The sequence below is a fragment of the Sminthopsis crassicaudata genome, chromosome 4 (genome assembly GCF_048593235.1).
Source record: "Sminthopsis crassicaudata isolate SCR6 chromosome 4, ASM4859323v1, whole genome shotgun sequence".
Lineage (NCBI taxonomy): Eukaryota > Metazoa > Chordata > Mammalia > Dasyuromorphia > Dasyuridae > Sminthopsis > Sminthopsis crassicaudata.
In genome coordinates, this window is record NC_133620.1 from 98,319,328 (window position 1) to 98,342,687 (window position 23,360).

At 39.6% G+C, this 23,360-nt stretch overlaps 1 protein-coding gene across 5 annotated transcripts; it reads right to left on the reverse strand.

Annotated features, from left to right (window-relative positions):
- Window positions 1-845: 845 nt before the first annotated feature.
- On the reverse strand, window positions 846-19,055 carry KLHL12 (kelch like family member 12). 5 transcript variants are annotated; one of them, XM_074308830.1, is made up of 13 exons: window positions 18,414-18,424; window positions 15,244-15,298; window positions 13,738-13,971; window positions 10,352-10,505; window positions 9,516-9,733; window positions 7,357-7,506; window positions 5,571-5,685; window positions 4,459-4,565; window positions 3,532-3,727; window positions 2,744-2,902; window positions 2,350-2,448; window positions 1,280-1,466; window positions 846-1,098 (listed from the first exon to the last, which is right to left on the reverse strand). In XM_074308830.1, the coding sequence occupies exons 3-13, from the start codon at window positions 13,918-13,920 to the stop codon at window positions 972-974; spliced, it is 1,695 nt and encodes a 564-aa protein (XP_074164931.1). In that variant the 5' UTR covers window positions 13,921-13,971; window positions 15,244-15,298; window positions 18,414-18,424; the 3' UTR covers window positions 846-971. The 5 variants fall into 5 exon arrangements, with proteins under 5 accessions (XP_074164931.1, XP_074164929.1, XP_074164932.1 ...); XM_074308828.1 differs by lacking the exon at window positions 15,244-15,298 and having other exon boundaries at window positions 18,414-19,055; XM_074308831.1 differs by lacking the exons at window positions 15,244-15,298; window positions 18,414-18,424 and adding an exon at window positions 18,225-18,318.
- Between the last annotated feature and the right edge of the window lie 4,305 nt (window positions 19,056-23,360).

The following is a 23,360-nucleotide window of genomic DNA, read 5'->3' on the forward strand; positions in this document are numbered from 1 at the left end:
AACAATTGAGCAGCAACGAGAATCCCTCTCCAAGGGATGAGCCCTGTTGAAAACAAGGCTCTATCTGTTCCAGGCAGACCTTGCCATAGCGAAATGGAACCTGTTATGGTTGGTCAGCGTATGAAATGATTGCATAAATCACTGATCTCTCGAGTTTCTTCCCCTAGCACATTGTACTTCCACAGGGAAAACATTCCATTGGTGTGCTGTTTCATTCCCTCCAGTTGTTAAGTCTCCAACACCATGAGAAACAAAGCTCTATTTTACACACAAGGGAGAAGGATATCTCAATGGGTACACCATCTTATTCTTTCAGGATATAGCTAGTATTCCAAGTTCAGTCATACTTTATATTAAAATGGATTCCACCCTCATTTCAGCAGCACTTGTATCCCTAGGTTGTCTGATGATCTCCTAGTCCTCCGGCCTATAGGTTTTGATAGGAAACCAATTGTTTCTCTGAGGTCATTAGTGTCCTATGGAATGAAACGAGTTCTGCCACCCCCAGTTACTAGTGCACACTAATATAAATTTTTTCTTAGAAAAAAAGGCTTGGACTTAACTAATGTTAAATCAAGTTGGCACCCTGTGAACTAGGCTGGGCACATCAGATACCCAGGAAGCCATGCCCACCTCAGCTTTCTGGGACACATCAGGCACAACACAAACATTTGCTTAAGCTTAAGCACAAGACAGGGTGGAGAATACCAGGAAATTCCTGGACCAAGGAATGAGAAGACAGTGATCTCTCACATGTCACTCAAAGTGCTTTCCTGTGCATTTCGGTCAACTACCCATTCCCAGGAGTTGGTGCCAATACGGGAGTTCAAATAAGGATAGCCATCACTGCACCGGTGCCTGTAATCGCCCCGTCCACACAGTGAGAAAGAAATTTCTGCAAGGGATCCTTGGCTCTCCCCCAACCTGCCCCTTGAACTGGTCAATGGCTTTGGCTGGTGCTCCACCCTCGGTCACTTTTCACGGAGCACACACACGCCTGCATCACACCGCTGGGTCCCCATAGATGTCACCACTTCCCAGCTGTCGATGATGGGGTCATAGCACTCAATGCTACTCAGTAGGGAGTTCCCATCATAGCTGGGGGGGAAAAAGCAAAAGAGAGCATTAAAAGCTCTGCTCCTTCCCCTGATGAAACTGTTCAATATAAAATACTATTTGTCCCACTCCTAAACCCTCCCTCTTTCAAAAATCAAGATTGGATCCCACAAAGTCTTGCCTTAGACATGTAATAAGTCCTGCCTACTTTCTGAATTCTCACCCTGCAATTGCATAGAGCCTCCCCCGAAGTACTGTGGCCCCGACATAGCATCGTGGGGTGGTCATACTGGTAACTGTAGTCCAGGAATCAGTTCGGATATTATAAGCTTCCACAGAAGAGAGGTGTGCAGTACCATCAAACCCTCCCACAACATAAATATGATCATTAAGCAGCGCTACTCCTGCACCTGTAGAGAAAGAAGAAATACCAAATAAGTATTATTGAATTTAGGATTCTGTTCTAATTAAATCATAGAAATAGAACCTTAACATCCCTGACTCATTCCTCATGGCTAACTTACCTTGGAATAACTAGGAATGCAGTTACAGAACAGAATATCCGATCCCTACCTTTCGGCAGGGGTTGAAATGGAGAAAATTGGAAATCAAATGGTTTTATTTTCATTTCCACCCAATTTCTTCTGGACTAAACCTAATTCAACATTTCACTTCTCTCTCTCTTTTTTTTGCTGAGGCAGTTGGAGTTAAGTGACTTGCCCAGGGTCACACAGCTAGGAAGTGTTAAGTGTCTGAGACCTGATTTGAACTCAGGTCCTCCTGACTTCAAGGCTGGTGCTCTATCCACTTTGCCACCTAGCCACCCCTCACTTCTTTTTCAATAGAAAAAAGCACCAAAATGAGATATCATGAAAAGACAGTTTTTGCTTTTTTTAATGCCCAGCTTAGCGTATGTCTGGTATATAATAAACCTTTAAAAGATTTAGAATACCATTCAAAATACTTTCTCTTCTCCTTTGTTCCCAACTACCCTACTTTTAAAAAGTGTTCAATCAGGGAAAGTAAACAGCTAAGCTGTTGTCTGCAGCATCTTATCTGACAACTGGAAACTGAAACCCACTTCACAACAAACGCTACTTATATGGGGAAACAGAGGCAAAGAGAAGAAATGGTTTTGTACACATACTTTACAAAAAAGCAAGTGTTAGCGCCAGTAGATAGAATTATGATTCAAGATTTCGAGAGTTAAAGAGGCTTTACCAGTACTTCACAGTAACTTAAAATTAGCCCACCAGCATTATCTTTTCTAACTAAAATCTGACCTTTCCTCACCTGAACGTTTAGTAGCCATTGGTGTAACATTAGTCCAGTGTCCTGTGTGGGGATCATACTTCTCAACCGAATTCAAGATATTCAATCCATCATATCCTCCTAGAACACAAAGTAGGACCATTTTGGTGGTTCTCACAATGCATGTTTTTATTTCTCCAGTTTTCAGTTGTCCTATCATAGTTACATACATCTTATATAAAACATGGCACCATATTCTTAGAAACCAAAGTGATCTTAGTTATTATGAAGTAGTAATTTATTTTATGAAAGCAAGTAGGTCAATTGGAAGATATCTGTAGACTAGTCTATATTTTGGTGAAAAAATTTATATGCAAAAAACCCCCCAGTGTCTGAAAGAGAACTCCCCCCATCTCTAAGTCTCAGTCTTAAGTACCAAGGCAGTAGATCACCCCATTGGCCACCACTAGTCCGGCACCTTCCCGAGCTGTCTGCATGTCTCCCAACATGCTCCACTGGTCAATGTTTGGGTCATATCTCTCCATACTGGTGTGGCGCCTGCTCCCATCAAAGCCACCAGAAACATAGATCATATCTGCTCACAACACACAATGGTAAGAATAAGAAGAGCAACTGTAAGGATTGAAGAATTCTTTACAAATATTTTATATGAACCTCAAAACAACCTTGCTAGATATGTGAGTAAGTAGGTGCTACTTTTACCCTAATTTTACAGATAAAGTAGTTAAGTGACTTGTTCAGGATCACATAGGGTCTGAGACTATACTGGTCCAGCATTTGATTCAATAGTGCCATTTGGCTACCTCAAAGATTTCTACAACTTCTGTTCTATCAGTGCTGGAAATAAGCTAAAAGACTCTGTAGTAAATGTTTTTGTGAGGTTCTGAAGATCTGAAGATAAGGGATTTTAGTCAATCACTTGAAAGTACACAAGAATGCTCTTTAGCTATTCAAGGAAAAAGGAAGATTTTAATCCTGGTTTTGCAGCTAGCACTTGGGGGCTTCATTACCCAATTCTTAGCCATCATAATTTGGTATAAAAGTTCATTTATACTTAAGGGGCTCTAGTGAGCAATGCAATTTTAGTCTTGTCACTGTCTTCTAGTTCTACCAATTTCACTCCTATGCCTAACAATAGGAATGTTATAATCTTCAAGTACTCAGCCACGAAACAATGTGTTTGTTACCCTAAAACATGCCTACCTCCCAGAGTAGTGGCACCTGCAAGGCCTCGTCGGACATTCATGGGGGCCACAGAATACCAGACTCCATCCTCATCAGCTGTATAGTCCAGACACTCCACTGAGCTGAGGCGGGAGCGGCCATCATAGCCACCAATTACATAGATTCTGTCATGTAGAGATACTGTGGCCACATAACGCCTTTTCCGAGTGATGCTCTGTAATATATGAACAGAACAAATACCAAACGCTAGGGACTGGATTCAAAGGCATCTACTAAATGCCTATGAAAGAAAAATCATGAGTGCTATCCTTTGCTATCCTATGTATGCTTTCTCTCAGCCTTTGCTTTCCTCTACATATGATTTGCATGCTTCCATTAAAATCTTTTTGGAAGACTCATCATTTTATATCTTATTAGGTACTTCATTTAATGTCTTGTTACCATCCAGTCTCCTTCCTGTTTATTTGTAACCTAATAGGCCAGGGAGAATATGACACCAGTTTTTTTGATTAGATTTTGAAAAGTATTTTGGCCACATTATTGCTCAATCACAGCCAAGGTCATATAAGCCCATTTAGGAAGTCCTATGAAGTCCCTCCTCTCCCCCCAGCTCTGAGATTCTATTTCATGGGGGTGGAGGTGGGGGAGAGGGGAAGGAAGGTAATTGTGATCAACCAGAGAATAATTCAGAGTCTTGTTTGCAGACTCCAACATTATAGTGAGGCTGTGCCAAGTCCCAGTACAAGCACTCAGATTTTAGCATAGCTATAATTTAGAACTTCAAGAAAAGCTGAGATTGTCCTTATAGAATATCCCTAGAGAAATAATGCAATTTATTGCCATTTTAAAAGGATTCTGAAATTCTGGGGGGGGGGGGAGAACAAAAAACAACAACAAAAAAAAACCTGAAATTCTCTGCTCAGGGATGTTTTTACTACTTCTTACTGGCAAAAAGCTCCATTCCTGAGTCTTGGGATCATACTTCTCTACCACGTCGATGGGGGACTGCTGGCTGCCGAACCCCCCAATCACCAGAAGTACCTCATTGGCCCCTGAGGACAAAATGAGAAAAGGATGGGTTATTTTTCCATCCCTAGTTGAGGATAGGATTCCTTCTGAAGAAGTCCAGAGAGGAACATTTAAAGGGGATCTACTCTCTTCAGTGACTCAGAAGAATGGTTCCAAGAAAATAGTATGCAGAGGAATGCTTGGGAGAATGTAACTTTTTCATATGGTCCCTGATGGGGGAACCTGCATTTCTGATTTTCAAGACAGAGAAAAAACCCAAAAACCAAAAAAAATAAAATAAAATAAAAAAAAATAAAAAAAAAAAAGAAGAAATAAATTAACATGTGAACATGCCACTACATCATAGACTCTACTTACCCATAACAACATGAAAGGACTGGAGAACTTATAAGAACAGTGAGTAGCTGAAGGAGGGTTTTCTTGTCTCTCATTGTGTAAAACTAAAATCTGGAGATACAGGTTTAAAGATAGGGGAAGACTCTCTCAGTTTAACCCCATCTTCCTAAAATAGTTGGAAGCTAAAGAACTACTAAATAGATTTCTGTGGTTTCTTCTTTCTATGACACTGCTTCCTGATTTGGCCACCTGAATGACTGAACTTACCAGCTGATCAAAGCTGCTAAAGCCTTGAGACTTCTGCTCACTAGAAAAAAACCTTCTCCATTATTTTCAAAGAATAATAATTTTTTAAAATCCCGTTTCAATAGCAGTGATATGTTTGCCTCTGTTCTCCTACAGCATCTCAGGGCAGCTAATTTCATTAAGTTTCTAAAAGGTTGTTGCATATTGGACTATTATTAGTTGCAACAATAACCTGGCCTTCGAAAGACTTGCATAAACTGATCTAAGTAAAGTGAGCAGAACTAAGAGAACACTTTACAAAGAACAAGATTACATGATGATCGACTGTGATGGACTTGGCTCTTTTAAACAATGCAGTGATTTCAAGGCTATTCCAATGGTCATGTTCTCAAAGTCATTTCTGTTCCTCTATTTTCACCCATCTGTTTGCCATATTTCATCCTTACCAAGTCGAGCTCTTGTTCTGGGTCCCTGCATTTGACTTCGTAGTTCTGGCCTCAGGTGGAACTTCTTTGCTTCATCAACCAGGTCCCTGCATTGCAAGCTGCATCTTATGAAAGGCTAGAACACAGCCAATGTTTAAATGAATCACAGGCAATAAATTGTCAGAGATGTGCCAACTACATTAAATGAGAACTGGCTTTTGAATATATAGAACCATGAGATTGGTAGAAACTCTGGGCTCCATAAGGGTTATTGGGAACCCTCAAAAAAAAAAAAAAAAAAAAAAAAAGAGGAATAAGCCTTGAAAATGTCCCATTATTAAAGAATTTTCAACAATCTGTGAGAGCACCAGGAGGCTGTAGTGTCCTCTAAGCATGAGAGGAAGGTATATACTGTTTGAGAAGCTACAAGCACACCCAGCTTTCTCACTTGCCTGATCACTCAAGGAATTCTAGTATGAATGGGACAGGAAAATGAACAGGTAGACAGAGGTGCCTAAGGAGGAGGTATGCATGGGGAATATGAAAGATGATATGCAAGATAAAAGATAACATGAGCTATGGTACTAAAAAATTTGTTAAGTTCTATTAGAATTAGAATAGCCTCTATTTCTCTTCTTGCCAAATAGATTAACCAGCAGGATAGGTGGCAAAGTAGTGGAGAGAGCGCCAGTTCCGGAGTCAGAAAGACCCGAGTTCAAATCCAACCTCAGACACTAGGTATATGACCCCAGACAAGTCACTTAACCCTATTTGCCTCAATTTCCTCATCTGTAAAATGAGTTGGAGAAGGAAATGGCAAATCACTCCAGTATCTCTGCCAAGGAAAGCCCAAATGGGGTTACAAAGAGTCAGACACGTGGATAGAGCACCAGCCCTGAATTCAGGAGGATCAGAGTTCAAATCTGGTCTCAGACACTTAACACTTCCTAGCTGTGTGACCCTGGGCAAGTTACTTCACCCCAGCCTCAGAAAAACAAAACAAAACAAAGAGTCAGACACAACCGAAATGATTCAACAACAAACAACAATGATATAGGAGGCCAACAAAAAGGTTGTAAACTGACTTGGCTCACAGCTGTATTTTATAATATAAATTGATAATTAAAATGCATCAAAATTAGGATGCTAACAAAAACATTTTAAACAAGCTCCAAAATAAGAAATTATTCCTGTCCCTTGCTAGTCAGTCCTGTTTTCCTAATCATTCTAAAATGGGATTCCCCTTAATAGAGGTGAGTTGGGAGCAGGACTAGTTACTAGTAGTTAGCTGTGTGAAATGGTCCAGCCTGTGAAATGCACAATGCCAAGAGTCACAGCAAGCCACAATGGAGAAGAGGAAGAGTTCAAGGGCTGCTCCTGCCCACTGACAATCAAAACAAATTATTGTATTCTGTTTCTACATTTGTAAAATGAAAGGGCTGGTACAGAGGACTCCTAAGACTTTTAAGTCTATGAGTCTAAACAACAAATTCAAAATAACAAAATAAAATGAAATAATGTATATGAGTTTACTGGACACATGTGTAATTCAAAGCCTCCCTAGACAGTAGTACTTCTGACTACATAAGATTGGTATAAATAAAATACATTCTCCTACTTCACTTGAGAATTCAAGAATATGTCTCTTTTTAGTACCCTTTAAAACCGCAGTTTCCTTGTGAGGAAGGTCTATTAGGAAAACTCTTATCTAAGTCTCACATACAGAGAATAGAAATCTTATTCAGTGCATGTGATTGACACAGCAACCAAAGGAGGTGGTAGAGTCTAGGCATCTCCTAGGACCTACCTCAGCATCTATTACATCCGTGATGTACCTGGGGGTCAGCAGGGGCATCCGGACATACTGTAGCAAGTCAGGCAAAGATTCCTCCCTCTCTTTTTTGGCATGCTTCACCCAGTTGATGACAGCCTCAAAGACTGGCTCTTCAGAATCTACCTGCAAATGTGCCATAAAGAATATGGGTCACTACTATTCAATTAAATTAATAGTTGCTTATGGGGTAGATGAAATTTTGTTAAAGAAACATTTTTATTTTCCTCTAAAACTCCCTTTCTTAAGTAGCCCAGCCACAGGAACACCTTCCTGTGTTATGATTAAAATAAAAGTCAGATAGAGAATTATAGACAGATTGATATATTTTCTAAGAACAATATAGCCAATAGGAGTAAGATATCCATTTTCATCTTTAATTTCTTGTCTTCCTTAGCCTTCAGAAATTTGAGAACATTTACTATCTTCAACTCAAAACTGGACCTTAAATTAACCCATTCATTCACAATTCCTCTTTACATAAGAGGCACAGTTCCTAGCATATATAACAGCCTGAAGACTGTTAACAACAGAGCACAGAGAGTTGAAATCAGGCCACTTGGAAGACAGGGAAAACTGAAGCAATTAAAACATCAATTTCTCATTAGAAAAGAAAGACAGGTTTGAATCCTGTATTTTTTTTGTCTCTGATTTTGTATAGAGTAGTCCTTTTTTCCATTCATCCTATTACCAGAGCCTTCCCTCTTAATTTTTTCCAGGAATTTGAATTATTAAGAAGTACATCTTGAACTTTTAGTATTTTATCATTATTAAAGCGAAAATGGCAAAAATCAATGGAACAGAAGAGCCACACACTAGATTCCAATTAATATTTCTTGGCTTAAGGTAGTCCCATCTACCTCAGCTCAAGTTGTATAGTTTCTTAATCACAAAAGCCTCTCTGAAGGCTATACTGGTTCACTCAGGATGATGTGACTTACCAAAATCCAATGCTGAGTTCACATATCTGCTACACAAAGTAACCTATAAACTTGTAGTAGGAACTACTAGCTGATTTTCAATTAATCTTTTGGTACTCTTAGAGGAGATAACTACCCTAACTCAAGAAAAGTAAATTCTGCTAAATTACTAACAATGAGATGTAGGATTATGATTGGCCTTACCACCCCATTTCTTTTTTTTTTTTTTAAACATTCTTTTATTTATTTTTTTAAAGTTTTCAACATTTACTTTTTTTTGGGGGGGGGGATTAAAACATTCTTTAATACAAATGGAAAAACTAATCATAGCACCAAGAATGAACTTGGAATCCTATTATAATAAATTCAAAGTGGATCAGTTAAACAAAAACATATAACACTAGAAAACAGAATAACATTTTTATCAACCATGAAAAGGAGATGCAAAATGTAGCCTTAAGAGCTGCCAAATACATGTTTAACATATATAGGATTACTTGCCATGTTGGGGTAGGGGAAGAGAAGAGAGGGAAAAAATTTAGAACATAAGGTTTGTAAGGTTGAATGTTGAAAATTATCCATGTATACATTTTGAAAATAAAAAGCTTTAATTTAAAAAAAATTCCAAAAAAAGTTGCCAAACAAGGTCTGCCACTCTCTTATATTACATAAGATTCTGACACATAAAAATAACTGTTCATTAATCCACTGAATATCAACTTTAATGAAGTAAAAAGAAAAAAAAAGGGAGACAAATGCTCAGTAGGAAACCACTTCTGCTACAGACTTAAATGATTGTCACTTTTATTTGCTGTGGCAGTTATCTACCACTGTATGTATGACTTCCTGTTCCACAAGAGAGGAATTACTTAAAACAATTACTTAAACTAAAATGTATGCAAAACAAGCTTTACAGCTCCCTCTTTACACAGAAGTGTGACCATCTTCCTCCTTCCCTTTCCTCCTTTCCCATAGTTTTGAGCAAATACACGTTACATAAAAATCGCTTTGCACAGAGGTGTGCAAATTGGTCCATTTATGTAAAGCAAAAAATGTAAACTACTCTCTTATCAGCATTAGATTATATCCCAATATTGAGAGACAGTGGTACTCTTAATGAAGAAAGAAATAACAGTAACAGCTGATAACATTTTGTGGCCAAGACTGTCCCAGAAAGTACTGTGTGAAGGTGAATTCACTAAGTCACAACCATACCTGAATTTCATCACATTTGATTAGCTTCTCCACCTCTCCTTGGCTCAGAAGGATGAACTCTTCATGCTGTACCACTTCAGGAAAATGCTTCTGACTGAAGACTTCAGCTGCCTGCATTAGGTCAACACAGTTGTGTGTCTCAGCAAAATCCCTGATGCCTAGGCAGTTAGATGGGTCCAGCTGGCTTTCGAGGAATTCACAGCAGGCTTGCTTAACACCTATGCAAACACCAACAATGAGAAAAATTTTAAGACATCTTGGAGGAGCTGAATGTGTCTATATTCTTTGGACCCAGCTTTATTGCTGTATGTTAAAAGCCTGAGCCATGGTTAAGGTACAAACTACATGTGATTCTACCTTACAAACTGTTCAAATTTCATCTGCATTCAAGTCTACCAAGCAAAAATGAGGCCTATTTTTGGTGCAGAAAGGATAGCTGCAATCTCTCACAACTCTCCAGCAAGTATTTCAGGATATAAAATTAAATCCACAAGATGTACAAAAGCAACAATGTCTTATTAATGCAGTTTGTTTTGTGTGGACTACAAATAAACCTCTAACTACAGAAATGAAGCATTACCAGTATCAAAGGAAAAACTGGAATAGGAAAAGGTTATTGTATTCAATTTCATCATAGTTTAGAACTCATGGTCCCCACGGATATAAAAGCCCCTTTCTGAAAGGAATTTGACAACCTTGGATGTTATGTAATGTGTATACCCATTTGGTATGTTTCTTTAAACTGAAATAGCAACATGCTACATACATTCTTTGTCACACAGACTACTTTTATCAATAATTTAAAAAAATAAAGAAGCTTTGTGTGACTAGAATACCTTTTAGCTGAAGCAGACAGGCTGCAGGAAGCAGTTCCTGGACATTCTCCACTGTCACATGCACTGTCTCTGTGTACACAAAGTCCAACAGGATTTCCATAGTGGAGGCAGTCAAACCTTGAATATCAACGTATGGCTTCCCCTTTTCTGAGAGCTGCAGATAGAAAGAGTGGTAAACAGTGGTTGAAATTCCAAGGTTCAGATGAAATCTCATTTGATTAAGTCTGAAGATCAAAATTGTAACACTATATCTAAAATTTGTGAAAACAGAAGCCTATAGAGAGGCATACTGTATTATTTGAAAGTAGAGCCATACAATGCCTCCTTAGACAGATTGATAATTTGGAAGAGTCAAGAAATGCAGGTAGACACTGTTATTTGCCACCCCACCCCCATACCATCTAAGTACATTGAATCTATAAGCTTCTATTTTCACAAGATTTTAGCAACCGTATTGCAACATATAGCATTTTATATAGTATAGACATACTATCACTTAGAGCAGTTTCTTAAACTTTTTCTACTTGTGACTCTTTTCACCTGAAAAATTTTCACATTACCCCATTATATATTACATAATATATAATTACATTACATATAAAATATACTACATATATGTGTGTATATATATATACGTACACACACACACACACACAAAATAATCAAACATTTACTGATAATAAATCATCATTTCACAACCCTCACATTTAGCTATTCTACTGACCCACAGAAGCTCTGATCTAGAGAACAATGATATTAAGAAATGAGCATTTGCAGCACTTCAGCTTAAGATCACTGGAAGCACTGCACAATTTCCCAAATTTGATCCAGGACAATTTTCTTCTCCTACTGAATCCTGGATCCAACTTATTTGTTAAACCTTGCAAATGCCTAATTTTCTGCAGATGATACTACATGTTGGAGCACTGCTTTCAGGCACCTAATCTGTTGAGTTGAACTGTTAACAAAAGATAAGGATAACTATTTGCTGGATATTATATAATGAATTCTTTGGTCAGAGAGGGAAGTACTAGAAAATATGACTAAAGATCAGGAAGTGTTGAAACAGAAGCCCTTGGGACCCAGGTGGTAAATGCATCACTAGCTGCTCAGTGAAGGCAAGTGCATCAGAAGAGAAAGGAAGATTTGAACATTTTAACAATTGGTTTGTGTCTGACAGTTTGATGATTTAAAATAGAGTGATGACAGCCTCTTAGCAGGGATAATAGGAACCCAACAAAGGCTAGTAATACATTTGAATGGAACTTTATAAAGGTGATTCAGCAAGATTTAAACCAAAAAGGGAAGTGAAGGGAGGAAACTGCTTTTGTTAATTCATCCACCAAACTAGATGGCACTGAACATTACTACAATGTAGACAGATTAGGAGCAGATACATCCTGTTCACGGTAGGCAAAATCCTAAGAAAGGAGCCATATTAAAAAAATTCATGACCTTGGTTATTCCTACAGAGTCCTATAGAATAGGTAAGAGACATGCTGAGCTAGAAATTATAACAAAAGGAAACAAATCTGACCTCATAGGTCTCTTCTGAAGCTTGATGGGATGAAATCTACAATTTTATTCCAAAGAAAGAAGATAGTTAAAAGGGAAAAATTGTATTTTATATCAAGAAGATAAATTACCATGAGAAAATTCAAGAACCTAAGGGAGAAAAGTAGGGTAGAGAACATTCAGGTTAAAAATCAACTGAGATGTATTAAAATGAAAAGCTGTCTCAGAGAAAAGAGAAGAGGGGGGAGGGATAGAGACAAAGAGAGAATTGTTCTGCCAAAAGCACAACAACTAATAACTTCATGTCTTGCCTTAATAATATTTCGTTTACTCAAAAATATAGAGGAATTGAGATGAATAAAACCTGTATTGACATTCTGTTACCTTTGTTTGTTTTTAAAAAATGCTACACAATAGACATACTTTGAAGTCTGTCCATTTCGTGATCATTGTATTTAGTAATATGATTTTTTTGTATAGGTTCTTTGCTAGGACAGGGATACATGTGATGAAAATACTTATATTTGTGTAATATTTTATAGCTTCTCAAAATGCTATCACATGTATGATTTCATTTAATCCAAATAACTCTTTGAGGAGGGCAACATAATAATCATGTGTCAGTTTCCTCATCCATCAAATGAGGGAACTGGATTTCTAATGTTTCATTTAGTTCCCAATCTATGATTTTATGATTTTATTTATCCACATTTTCAGATAAGAAAATGGTTTTTCAAAAGATTCTTAGAGTTAGTAAGATGCAGTGTTAAGACTAAAATCCAGACTCTTTTCAGTCCAATAAGCCTTTAATGCCATCATATTGACTCTGTGGATTCTTACCAGTTTTCAAAAATATGATACTGTTTTCTACCTCTCTCTTACTCTAGGTATCCTTAAAAATTCTCTACTTTTATTTCACATCTTACGTATAAAAACATACTATAAAAGATGCTTTTGTGAACGAGCAGTGGGGGAATTCTTTTACAGGACAACTTTACATTCATAATTTTCAACCAGATGCCTGAAGAAGAAAAAAAAATTAGAAAAAAGCTTATGTTTTCCAAACATAATGTTGCCAAAGAAGAGGATGTATGCCTTGTAATTAGCAATTAGCAGTTCTAATTCTAATTCTAATCAGCAACTGCTGGGTACACCTTTATAATTATCTCAAGGCTAAATGGATCAGAATCATCTAGTTCTGATGCTCACAAAATACATGTCAGAGAGTCAGGCAGAAAGTCTATGTTTACCAAAGACCACTATAAAATAAGACTGGATCTATATTTTTCCCATTCCAGATAAACAGATCAGAATTAATCTAGACTCAGTATCTTAAGTAAAGTAGGCAGATTTTAGACGAGCAAGAAAGTTAGTATGTAAATAATACAATTCAGTCAAGGCATATCTGTTCTGACACTCAAGGGTAGGAGGCATGTCTTCACTCATCAACGTGTCTAAAGGTTTGCTGACATAATTTTAGGATTAGGGGATCAAGTCCTTTAAATATCCTTACAATCTGTTCCAAGCTGTGAAATATAGAAAAACTCTATTGTTCAGTCTTCCACAATTAGCATATGTAGCCAATTTATTCTAAGTTTCAAGGTCTAATAACCTTACAGCATCGCTCTATACTCTGTCAAGCATCCCATTTGTTGTCAAGTAAACTTTTTCTTAATCTCTTTGCTATTTTTTGACACTCCAGATTTAGTACCTTTTTCCAACAACTTCACAGACAAGGTGAGAACTAATTTTCCTCAAACTATGGCCTAAAAATACCATGGAAATTTATCAGACTTTGTTATTTAATATACATGGCTAACAAGCTCTAATTTGGAGTTCTGATCTCTGGAAAAAGTTAGTTTTCTACTTACCTCACTAGTGAACATAGCACAGAAGTAATCGCTACAAGCAGCCAGCACAATCCGATGGGCAGGGAAGTCCTTTTGCTCCACTTTCAATGTAACATCACAGAGGGTATTGCTCTTTCGGAGAGAGTTCATTGAATTGAGGATGGACTTGGCATGTGAGTTTGTCATTATGTCTTTGGGAGCCATATTGCCTCCCCCCAGGCAATATGGAGACAGTGAAAAAGGAGTTCTGGGATTCTGCAAGTAAAAGAGGAAAAAAGCTAGGGTGCTTCCAGACATCTAGGACCGGAACCTTTCTCTAAGAGTTTCAAAAAGAAGCAATAAATTAGAAATATAAATATTACAATGTTTATCTCAACAGATAATTTTTGCAGATAACTACAGTATTAAGAAAAGGCAAAATGATGTGTGGACAACTCTTAAAAACTTTCATGTGATGTATTGGTCTACCTGCCATCTAGGGGAGGGGATGGAGCAAAGGAGGAGAAAAATTGGAACAGAAGGTTTTGCAAGGATCAATGCTGAAAAATTACCCATGCATATATCTTGTAAATTAAAAAAAAAAAAAAGTAGAAATAAAGCCACCATTGCTACTACAGGAAAAAAACAAAACAAAAAAACTTTCATGTGAGAAAATGTAGAATTTCATGTTATCTGAAGTTTAATAGCAGGGCTTTATTAATCTTGTCATTTCTTTCTTTCCATTTCCACCATCCTAATACAAGCCTTTATATCTTCATATATGCATTATATTTCATCTGTCTCCTAACTGGGAATTCTTCATATATTCCCTTCTCCTCCAATGCATGCTATGTAGTGCCACCTAGGATGTGTATATCTGTGTCTTATTTCCCTGAACTGATTATAGGAACCCTACCTTACACTCGCCTTTTCTCTCTCTTAGAGCACTTGGTACTGGCCTTTGGATATTGCTTAATAAATATTTATTGATTGATTAAATATAATTTAGGGAACATATGCAAACTATAACTTTTTATTAACTAACTGTCTCAAGGGCCAGTGTCAACGAGTAGCATAAATCATTTATATATTAATATATCTCGTTAGAAATATTGTTCAGATAGATGAAATACGTTTATCAGTTTCTAACATAGATAACAAAACTGGTAGTAGTATTGAACAACTTCAACAATGAGACAATTGAAATAAAGACAATTAAAGTTCCAAACTGCTAAAAGTAGTTTCAGAGGGCAGAAGAATCAGGTTTAGAACTAATACTGATCTGGTTCAAAAAAGAAATAGAGCACAGGTGGACTTTGTTTTGGAGTTTCTAATAACGAAGGAGACATCTTACAGAAAGACAGAAATGTCTTAATAAAGTAAATCTAAAGTACAATCTAGAAATAGCTCGAGAAGATGAAATTGGAGAGTTCACAAATTTTTGAACACAGAATTATGAATGATTTTTAAGGATCAAGAATGGGGGATGGTAGCTCAAAAGACAAATAATGAATATATAAGGAGCTCTGGCATGAGCTCAGATTTTACCTTTTTTACAGCTTTGAACTTCTGTTTAAAACCATCAGCTAAAAATTTTAAATCCCTTAGAATAGAAAAGAGGTTTGTGGATTATTAAGGGAAAGGGACCACATCCCTCCATTACAAAGACATGCTATACAAATGCAAATTTTAAACTTTTGCTTTGAAAAGGGAGCTAGACTGGATATCTATGTTGGGGGTATGATCTGCCAAATAATGTGGAGAAAGAGGCTGACTCCTCTGTGTTGGAAACCAGAAAAACTCACACAAATGAGAGGAAATTGTTCCTCCCCTTGGGTTAGGAGATATGAAATTTTTAAAAGATTTGTATTAAAAAAACAAGAGGAGGGGCATCTAGCCAAGGAAGAATATATTAAAAAAAAAAAAAAAAAGCCTCTGAAAGAACATTTAAGACTTCAGTCCAGAATGAACTAAAGATTGAAAAAAATAATGATGTCAAAATGAGCATTTTTAAAAAAACTTTAAGGCAAGAACAAGAAGAAGAAAAAAATGGGTCTTTAACGAAAATATTTTAAGCATAACTACTCATTTTTTTCTCCTCTATCAGGGAGAATAATCTTCAAACTGGAAATAATATATATAAAAGAATTGAAATCTATAATAAACAAAGATTTATAAATATATATTGTGCACAGAGCATTGTAGTTGTTGCTAAAAAAAAAGAAAAAATTAAGAAAAAATGTTTTCTGCTGTTGAGGATTTGAGTCTAGTTGATATATATGTCAGCTAGGTGGCGCCAAATTGCATAGAATGTCAGGTATGGAGTCAGAAAGACTCACCTTCCCCAAATCTGGCCTCAAACACTATTTGTTTGATCCTGGTCACTTGTCATTTTACTGTTTGCTTCCTTTTCCTCATCTGTCAAATGAGCTGGAGAAGGAAACAGCCAACTCCTCGAGCATCTTTGCTAGTAAACCCGGACAGGGTCACAAGGAGTCAAACATGATTGAAAAGTGACTGAACATCAGCTAGATATTTTACACAAATTAAAATTTCCCAGCCTAGAAGATAATAGAAAAATTTAATTACCCTTAGTGATATGTGAGAAATAAAGGAACACAAAAATGGTGCTAGAAAACAGGAGAAGTTAATTTCCCCCCTAAGTTTAAGAGGGCTAGAATTCTACATAATTCAATTTTTAATGATCTCCAGCAAAACCCTAAAAAAGATTAAGCTGGTAGATTGAGTAGTGAGCAGGAGAAGTAGTCACCATTAAGAACCAGAACTGGTTCATAACAAAAAAAATATCTTGTCAGAATCAATCAGGACAACAGTGTATCTGCATTTCAGTATGGTATTTTACATCTCTTATAGTATTCCTTGTAAGTTAAATGGAAAGATTACAGTTGGTAAAGTGTGCTGATTGTCAACTCTGGCCTGTGAGAAAAACTTTCTGACTTTAGTTCTGTGTTATCTAGTTGTATAGCTGATTCAACTCTTCAGGCTATAGGTCTCTGAAATAAAGGATTTTATTTTATTTTATTTTTTTGATTAGATGATTTCTACAACCCCTTGCAAAACTTATCTTTTATGACTCTATTCATGAATGGGCATCGCTGTTATTAAGTAGTGACTGACCAAAGTTAAAATGCATCAATAAAACATAATTAGATGGTATTGCATTAAAACTTCTTGACCTGAACACCCAGAAACCCACCACCTATTTAGAAACAAAATGTCACTTCCAGATTCAATAACTGTTTACTTATGGCCAATATTACATAAACAAATGGTAAGGTTTGACAAAGTTTCAATTACTCAAATATGCTGACTGGCCAAACTTGAACTAGTTCACTTTTTAAAACTGCTACAAACACTATTTGGGACAAAGAATGGAGGAGATGGACAATTTGCCCCATTTTCTTCAGCATAAAGTTTTCAAACGATCAAGAGAATATGAAGATGGAATTCATATCGGAGTCTTTAATGACTTACTTCCAACCAGCATTTCTCAGCATCAGACACAATTCCAGGCCACCTCATTAGCACTTATCACAATTCTTTCATTAACAGTTATCTTAAAAAACCCCACAAAACCAGGTTAAACCGCATATCATCCATACAGTGAGCCCTGTTCCCATTGTACAGATGAAAACAAATCACTAAAGCATGAGCCACTACAAAATCTTCCCCCCCCCCCAGGCTGGGATTAAGTGACTTGCCCAGGGTCACACAGCCAGGAAGTGTTAAGTGCCTGAGAACATATTTGAACTCGGGTCCTCCTGAATTCAGGGCTGGTGCTCTATCCACTGCGCCCCCTAGCTGTTCCTGACACTACAAAATCAAGGGGCGCTGCGTTAGTGGGTATTCTCTGAGGGCACAGCAATGACCCCGGTGAGGCAGCCAGAGACAGCACAGTGGTGAAAGCCACGGGACCCAACCAGAAAGTCTCGAGTTCGAATCCAGCCTTAGACAAGCACTTCGTGACTTGGACAAGTCACCTGTTTGCCTCCGTTTTCTCAACTATAAAATGGAGAGAATAAAAGTACTTCCTCACAGGACGATTGTGAGGTGTAAATGAGGTATTTGTTTAGACAGGAGGATAGCTGGTGCAATTCCTGCACATAGAAATGCTCATTCCCGTCTCTTTCCATGGAAAAGGGGGAAAAGAGAGCTGCAATGAGCCGGCAAACTGGGATGGAAATCTTGGCCTTAGACCGCAGTACCTCGAAGGCAAGTCACTATTTCCGGGGTCTGTTTGTCATCTGTAAAACGTGGATGTTGGATGAAATGATCTGCATCCCAACGCTAAAGCCCTCCCATCCTACGCTTACGGGAGACCCCAAAAGGCTCGTGGTGCCGCCCCAAAATCAGCGCTCACAGCAGGCCACCAAGCTGATCCCCACCTCCCAGCTGAGTCTTGGGGTTCCCCCAGAGACGCAAAGTTTTAAGGGTAATGGTAATGTGGGGTTCAACAGCGATCCACTTTTAATTGGCGACAGGATGACGAAAGGCCCCCTTTCCCCTACCCCAGAGGAAGGCTGGTCCCCGGAGGAGGGGGCGGCGGCTCCGGGCGCAGTGACCGGACAGCTCCGCCCCTTCGTCCCGAAGGATCCGCACCTCCGGGTGCCTTCCCGGCCACACGGGGGCGACCGCGCGCGGACGGGGCGGGGAGAGGGCAGGGGAGGCTCAACTGTGGCTCCCTCCACCCAACTCACCTCAGCACCCCGCCCGACCCAGCCAGGCAGGGCCGGCCCCCCGCCCGAGGGGGTAGGGTGGGGTGCGGGGCCCGCAGGCGGCTCAGTGGGCGCCGAACAGCCGCCGCCGCCGCCGCCTCCCGGTCCCGGAGCCGCCAGAATCGTGGTTGTCGTCGTCGTCGTCGTCGTCGTCGTCGCCGCCGCCGTCGCCGTAGTAGTCGCTGTCGCTGCCGCCGCCGCCGCGCGACGTGATGACGCACGGAACGCGAAGACGGGCCCCTTCGTTTTTTCAAGTGCCACGTGACTAGAGGGGGGTCACATGACCCTCTTCTAGCCGTCCACTTCCCGGTGTTGCTCCGAGTCGGCAGGAAAAGCGGAGCAGGGAAAGGGAGACCCTCGTGGAGTGTAATAGAGGTCGTCCGGCACGCCGAAGCCCCTCTTCTACGGCGGCCGGCTTGGCAGGGCCGAGGACGAAGAGTTCAGGGAGGCCCCCCGCTGGGCCGCGGTTCAGGACCTGCCTGCGGCCCGTTTTCCTGGGCTCTTGGTCAGGACGCCTCTTAGCGCAAGGAGGAAACCTACGGAGCCGTCGCCGCCTTTCAGGCCCATTGCTCAGAACGGCCTCTTGGGTCCGGCGGGGCTCGCGGGGCGCCTGCCGGTGTGGTCAGACTCGACGCCGCGACCGCTTCTTCCCGCCTGTCCACGTTCTCTGCATCACAATGGGGCTACCTCCGCGCCCCAGCGACCTCCAGCTGTCCCCAGGCTGCTGGGGCAGCGGCTCCTCCGGGAGCCACGGAAGCCCCAGGGTCTGGTCCTGCGGTCCGACCCTCCTGGCTACCCACTAGGGCCTGGGGAATGAGAAGCTAGTCCCTTAGGACTTGGGGCTCCCTCTAGATCCTGCCGGACTTAGCAATTCCTGCAGGGAGAAGGGACAAAGCGTTGCCCCTCGGGAGTGACCCCCCGGAATCTGACGTCTTCTCTTCTGGAACGCTGAACCCCACAGTATTTCCCCACTCCCCCAAACGTCCCCGTCCCGCCATGCAGGGCATATCTCTGCCTCTAGAGGCCCGTCTCCTTGAAGGTTTCCCCTTTAGTTCTGTGCTTTCTTTGTACAGTTTTCCTCTCAGCAGAATGAAAGCTACGTGAATCCAGGATGTTTCCTTCTTTTATCTTTGTAACCTCTGTGCTTGGCACATAATTGTCACATCGTAATAAATGTTTGTACAGGATCCCTGTCAGAAGACAAAAATTTATTAAGTACTTCTGTGCCAGGTTATTTGTGTGCTGAGCTAAGGGATATAACAAGATACAAAATAGTCCTTGCCTTAAAGTAGCTCACAACTAAGGGGGAACACAGCAAATATAAACAAACAAGCTCATATAGGGTAAATATTTAATAACTAAAAAAGGAAAAGCAATGGCATCAAAATGGTTTGGGGAAAACCTCCTGTAGATGGGGTTTTAGTTAGGACACCAGTTTTCATGATTCATGTGTTCTTTCTTGGGTGTTTTTTTTGTTTTTTTTTAACTGGCTCCCATGAGTTTAATAACCATTTTTGTGTAGATGACTCCTAAGCTTGAGTGCAGTTTCAATTGCCTTCTGGACATTTCTATCTGGTTGTCAGATAGTCACAACAAATTTAGAAAATATCTTAAACTGAATTCCTGCCTTTGAGCTTTCCTGTCTATTGCAGGCATCTTTTCAATTAACTAAACTTCTCACCTTGCAGTCATTCCTGACTCTTCCTTCAACCCCATGTCCCAATCGCTATATTTATTCAGTTGCCAGTCTTGATTCTTCATCTACATCAACATCCTTTTTCCTCCCAACAAATACAACCTCAACAATTATTCAGGCCACCTCTCATCCTAGACCACAGGATCTATATTTTCGCTTCCTGATTGTTTCTTTCAGTCTCTTATTCCCATAAACTCCTCTTCACATATCTGCTCAAATGCTCCCACAATATCCAGGACCACTTCCAGCTGTCCTGATCTGTGTCTTGCCACTGGATTCAGATGATTCCTGAGGAGTAAGGCTGCTGACCAAAGCCCTCCCTTAAATCCAAATTCACTTGCATATCATGGCACCACCTCCTGTTGTTCATGGTCCTCTTTGAGAAAGAAGTACAGACAACGGCCCTTTCTGACATTTCTTCAGCTGATCTGCCTGTGTCACAATCCTAACCCAGTTTTCAGCAATTTTCTATCATCCCTAGAATACAAAATACTCTTTCTGGCTAGTAAAGTCTTCCATAATCCTATTTCCACCTACCTTTCCAGGCCTTTTAAATAATAATAGGCTAGCACTTAAATAACACTTACCATGTGCCAGGCATTGTGCTAAGTACTTTACAAATGTTTTTATCACAACTAGGAAGTAGAGATTATTGTCCTTTTATAGTTGAGGCAGACAAGTTAAATGACCTACCTAAGATCATAGCACTAAAGTCTGAGGTTGGATTTAAATTCATGTCGTCTTGGCCTCAGGGTCAGTCCTTTGCATTACCTAGCTGCCTCAGGATGTTACAATTATAAATAACTTTACAATACTCTTCTAAACTGATTTGACAGTTCCTCATACACAACCTACCACTATTCTGTGCCCCTCTCCATTTGTTCCCTCTATCTCCCACCTCACTTGTTTCTCCAAACCCTTAACTTCCTTCAAAGCACAGCCCACATACTTATTTCCTCCCAAATAGGTTTTTCTGACCCAGCTGTTAGCATTCTATGTCTCTTAAAATTACTTTACATACATATTTATTCATGTTTATAGAGGCAGCTCCCAACAGAACTCAAGCAAAGGATTGTTTTAATTTTTTTATCTTTATATTTTCAGCTGTATGATGTAGAATTTTGTATCTTAGTAGATGCTTGGTAAATATTTGAAATCAGTGGCTATATGTAGCAGTCCTGGCTTACTGTGAGAGAAATACTCAATTCCTATTTTATCCATTATTATTTTGGCAAAATTAGTTCTTCCTTTTATGTTAAATCATTCATGGTAGTTGAACCAGTTTTGCAGAACCTGTGCATCCTCTGTCCTTTATTTCTTGCCAAATCACGAATGTCAAGTCGTATATATGTTTCTGGTTTCATATTTCTGGCTAAAAGGCCTGAAGGGTTTTGGCAGATTGTGACTCCTGAAATTAGTAAGTTTTAAGCCTGGTGTAGCATATTTTTTCCATTTTTATTCCTTCCCAAAATCTCTCATCCTAGCTTTTAGTACTGCCCCAAACCACCACTGTCCTTTTGATGGGGGTTGAGGTCCATTTAAGATTCCTTTCTGATTGCCCAACCCCCATCGTTGATCTTGATTCACAAATCCTGGTCAAAAAGCACCCTTTTGAATGTCCAGGCCCAGCTCCCACTATCTGCTCAGCTTCCCCCAGCTCCCCACCGGATCTGAGCTAACTGAAAAGCCCGCCAAGAACTTAGGGTACCGCCCACAATCCCCTTCTAGGTGTAAAAGAGCGAAGCTGGAGCTCTGTCTTTGCAGGAGCCCTTCCCCCCAACACATGGTATCCTTCCGGCCATGTTCCTGCTCGCCCAGTGGCCACCTTCGGCCCTGGCGTCTTTCTAATTGAACTTTACTTCCAAATTCCTACAATAAACCTCTTTTATCAATCTAGGTTTTCGGGGCCTGTAAATTCATTTACAGGGGACGCTGCGCCTCATGGATTATCTTACTATCGTCTTTGCGCCGGCAAATGGGGTTTCCCCTTTTCCTTTCTCTCATTTGGTGGCCTGTGTATAGGGACCCCGAAAACTAACCTCAACCCCAATCACTTTCAATCACCTCAGCTTTTAACTTAGATGTCTCCTTGACCCTCTTCTTTTCCTTATCCAATATTTTGCCAAGTCCTGGCAATTTAGCTTTACAACATCTTGAATTTTCCTCTGCTCATCTTCCTAAAGTTCTGACAAAGCCACTTCTTCCATTCAAGAACCTCCACTGGCTCCAAGATTACCACCTCCAAGGGCTTTTAAAGTCCTTCACAACCTGGCCTCTTACCTTAGCAATCCTCTTTACACTTTACTCTTCCAAATTTGATCCAGAGATTTTTCCTGGCTGTTCCTTACATATGGCACCCTGATTATTTTCACTAGCCATTTCCCATGCGTGAAATCTAAATCCCTTTCCTTTGACTTCCTAGTTAAAATCTCATTTCAATCTCTTAAATCACCTACCTGACATCTCTTTGGATGTTCTCAAATTACTTGAAACTAAATGTCTAAAATTAAGTTTATGATCAAACATGGCTTGTTCGATGATGCTCCGAATCTCTTTCCATTTTGTGTCACGTTTGCTGTCCTTTACTTACATTACTCCAATAAATAGAATCACACATCTTTGGAGGCCACCCAGTCCATTTTTCAAAAAAGGAAAATAACCTATAGACCTTCCCATGTTTCCTTTTCCCTCCCAACTCATCTTCCACATATTGCTTGAAATTATCCTCCTTATTCATAAATTAGACTGTAAGATAATAGATTTGAACTGGGATCTTAAGTTATCTAAGTCTAACTCATTACAAATGAAGAAATGGAGGATCCTTTAGAAAGGTGAAATGATTTGCCTATCGCCAACACATATGCTGATAGAGATGGAGTTTAAACCCAAGCCCAGAGATTCCAAATTCAACAGTGTTTCCATTGCCAATCTGCTCTGCTGTCTTGAAATCGTGTCTCTTCAGTACTTCCCTGTTCTATTATGAATGAGGTTCAGTCTCCTTAGCCAATCATTCAAGGCCCTCTCATTACCTAATGTCCCCAAACTGGATTATACTCAACTTTGCTCTACCATACTCCTTCCTTTCTTGCTCTACCTTTGCTCCAACTGTTCCCAATGCCTGTGATTAGTTCCATTCATCATTTTTAGCCAAATTTAAATACCCCTTTCAGGAGCTATCCTCATGTTTAGACTTCCTTTCACTCCCCCAGTTTGCTAGAGAAATAAATGATTTT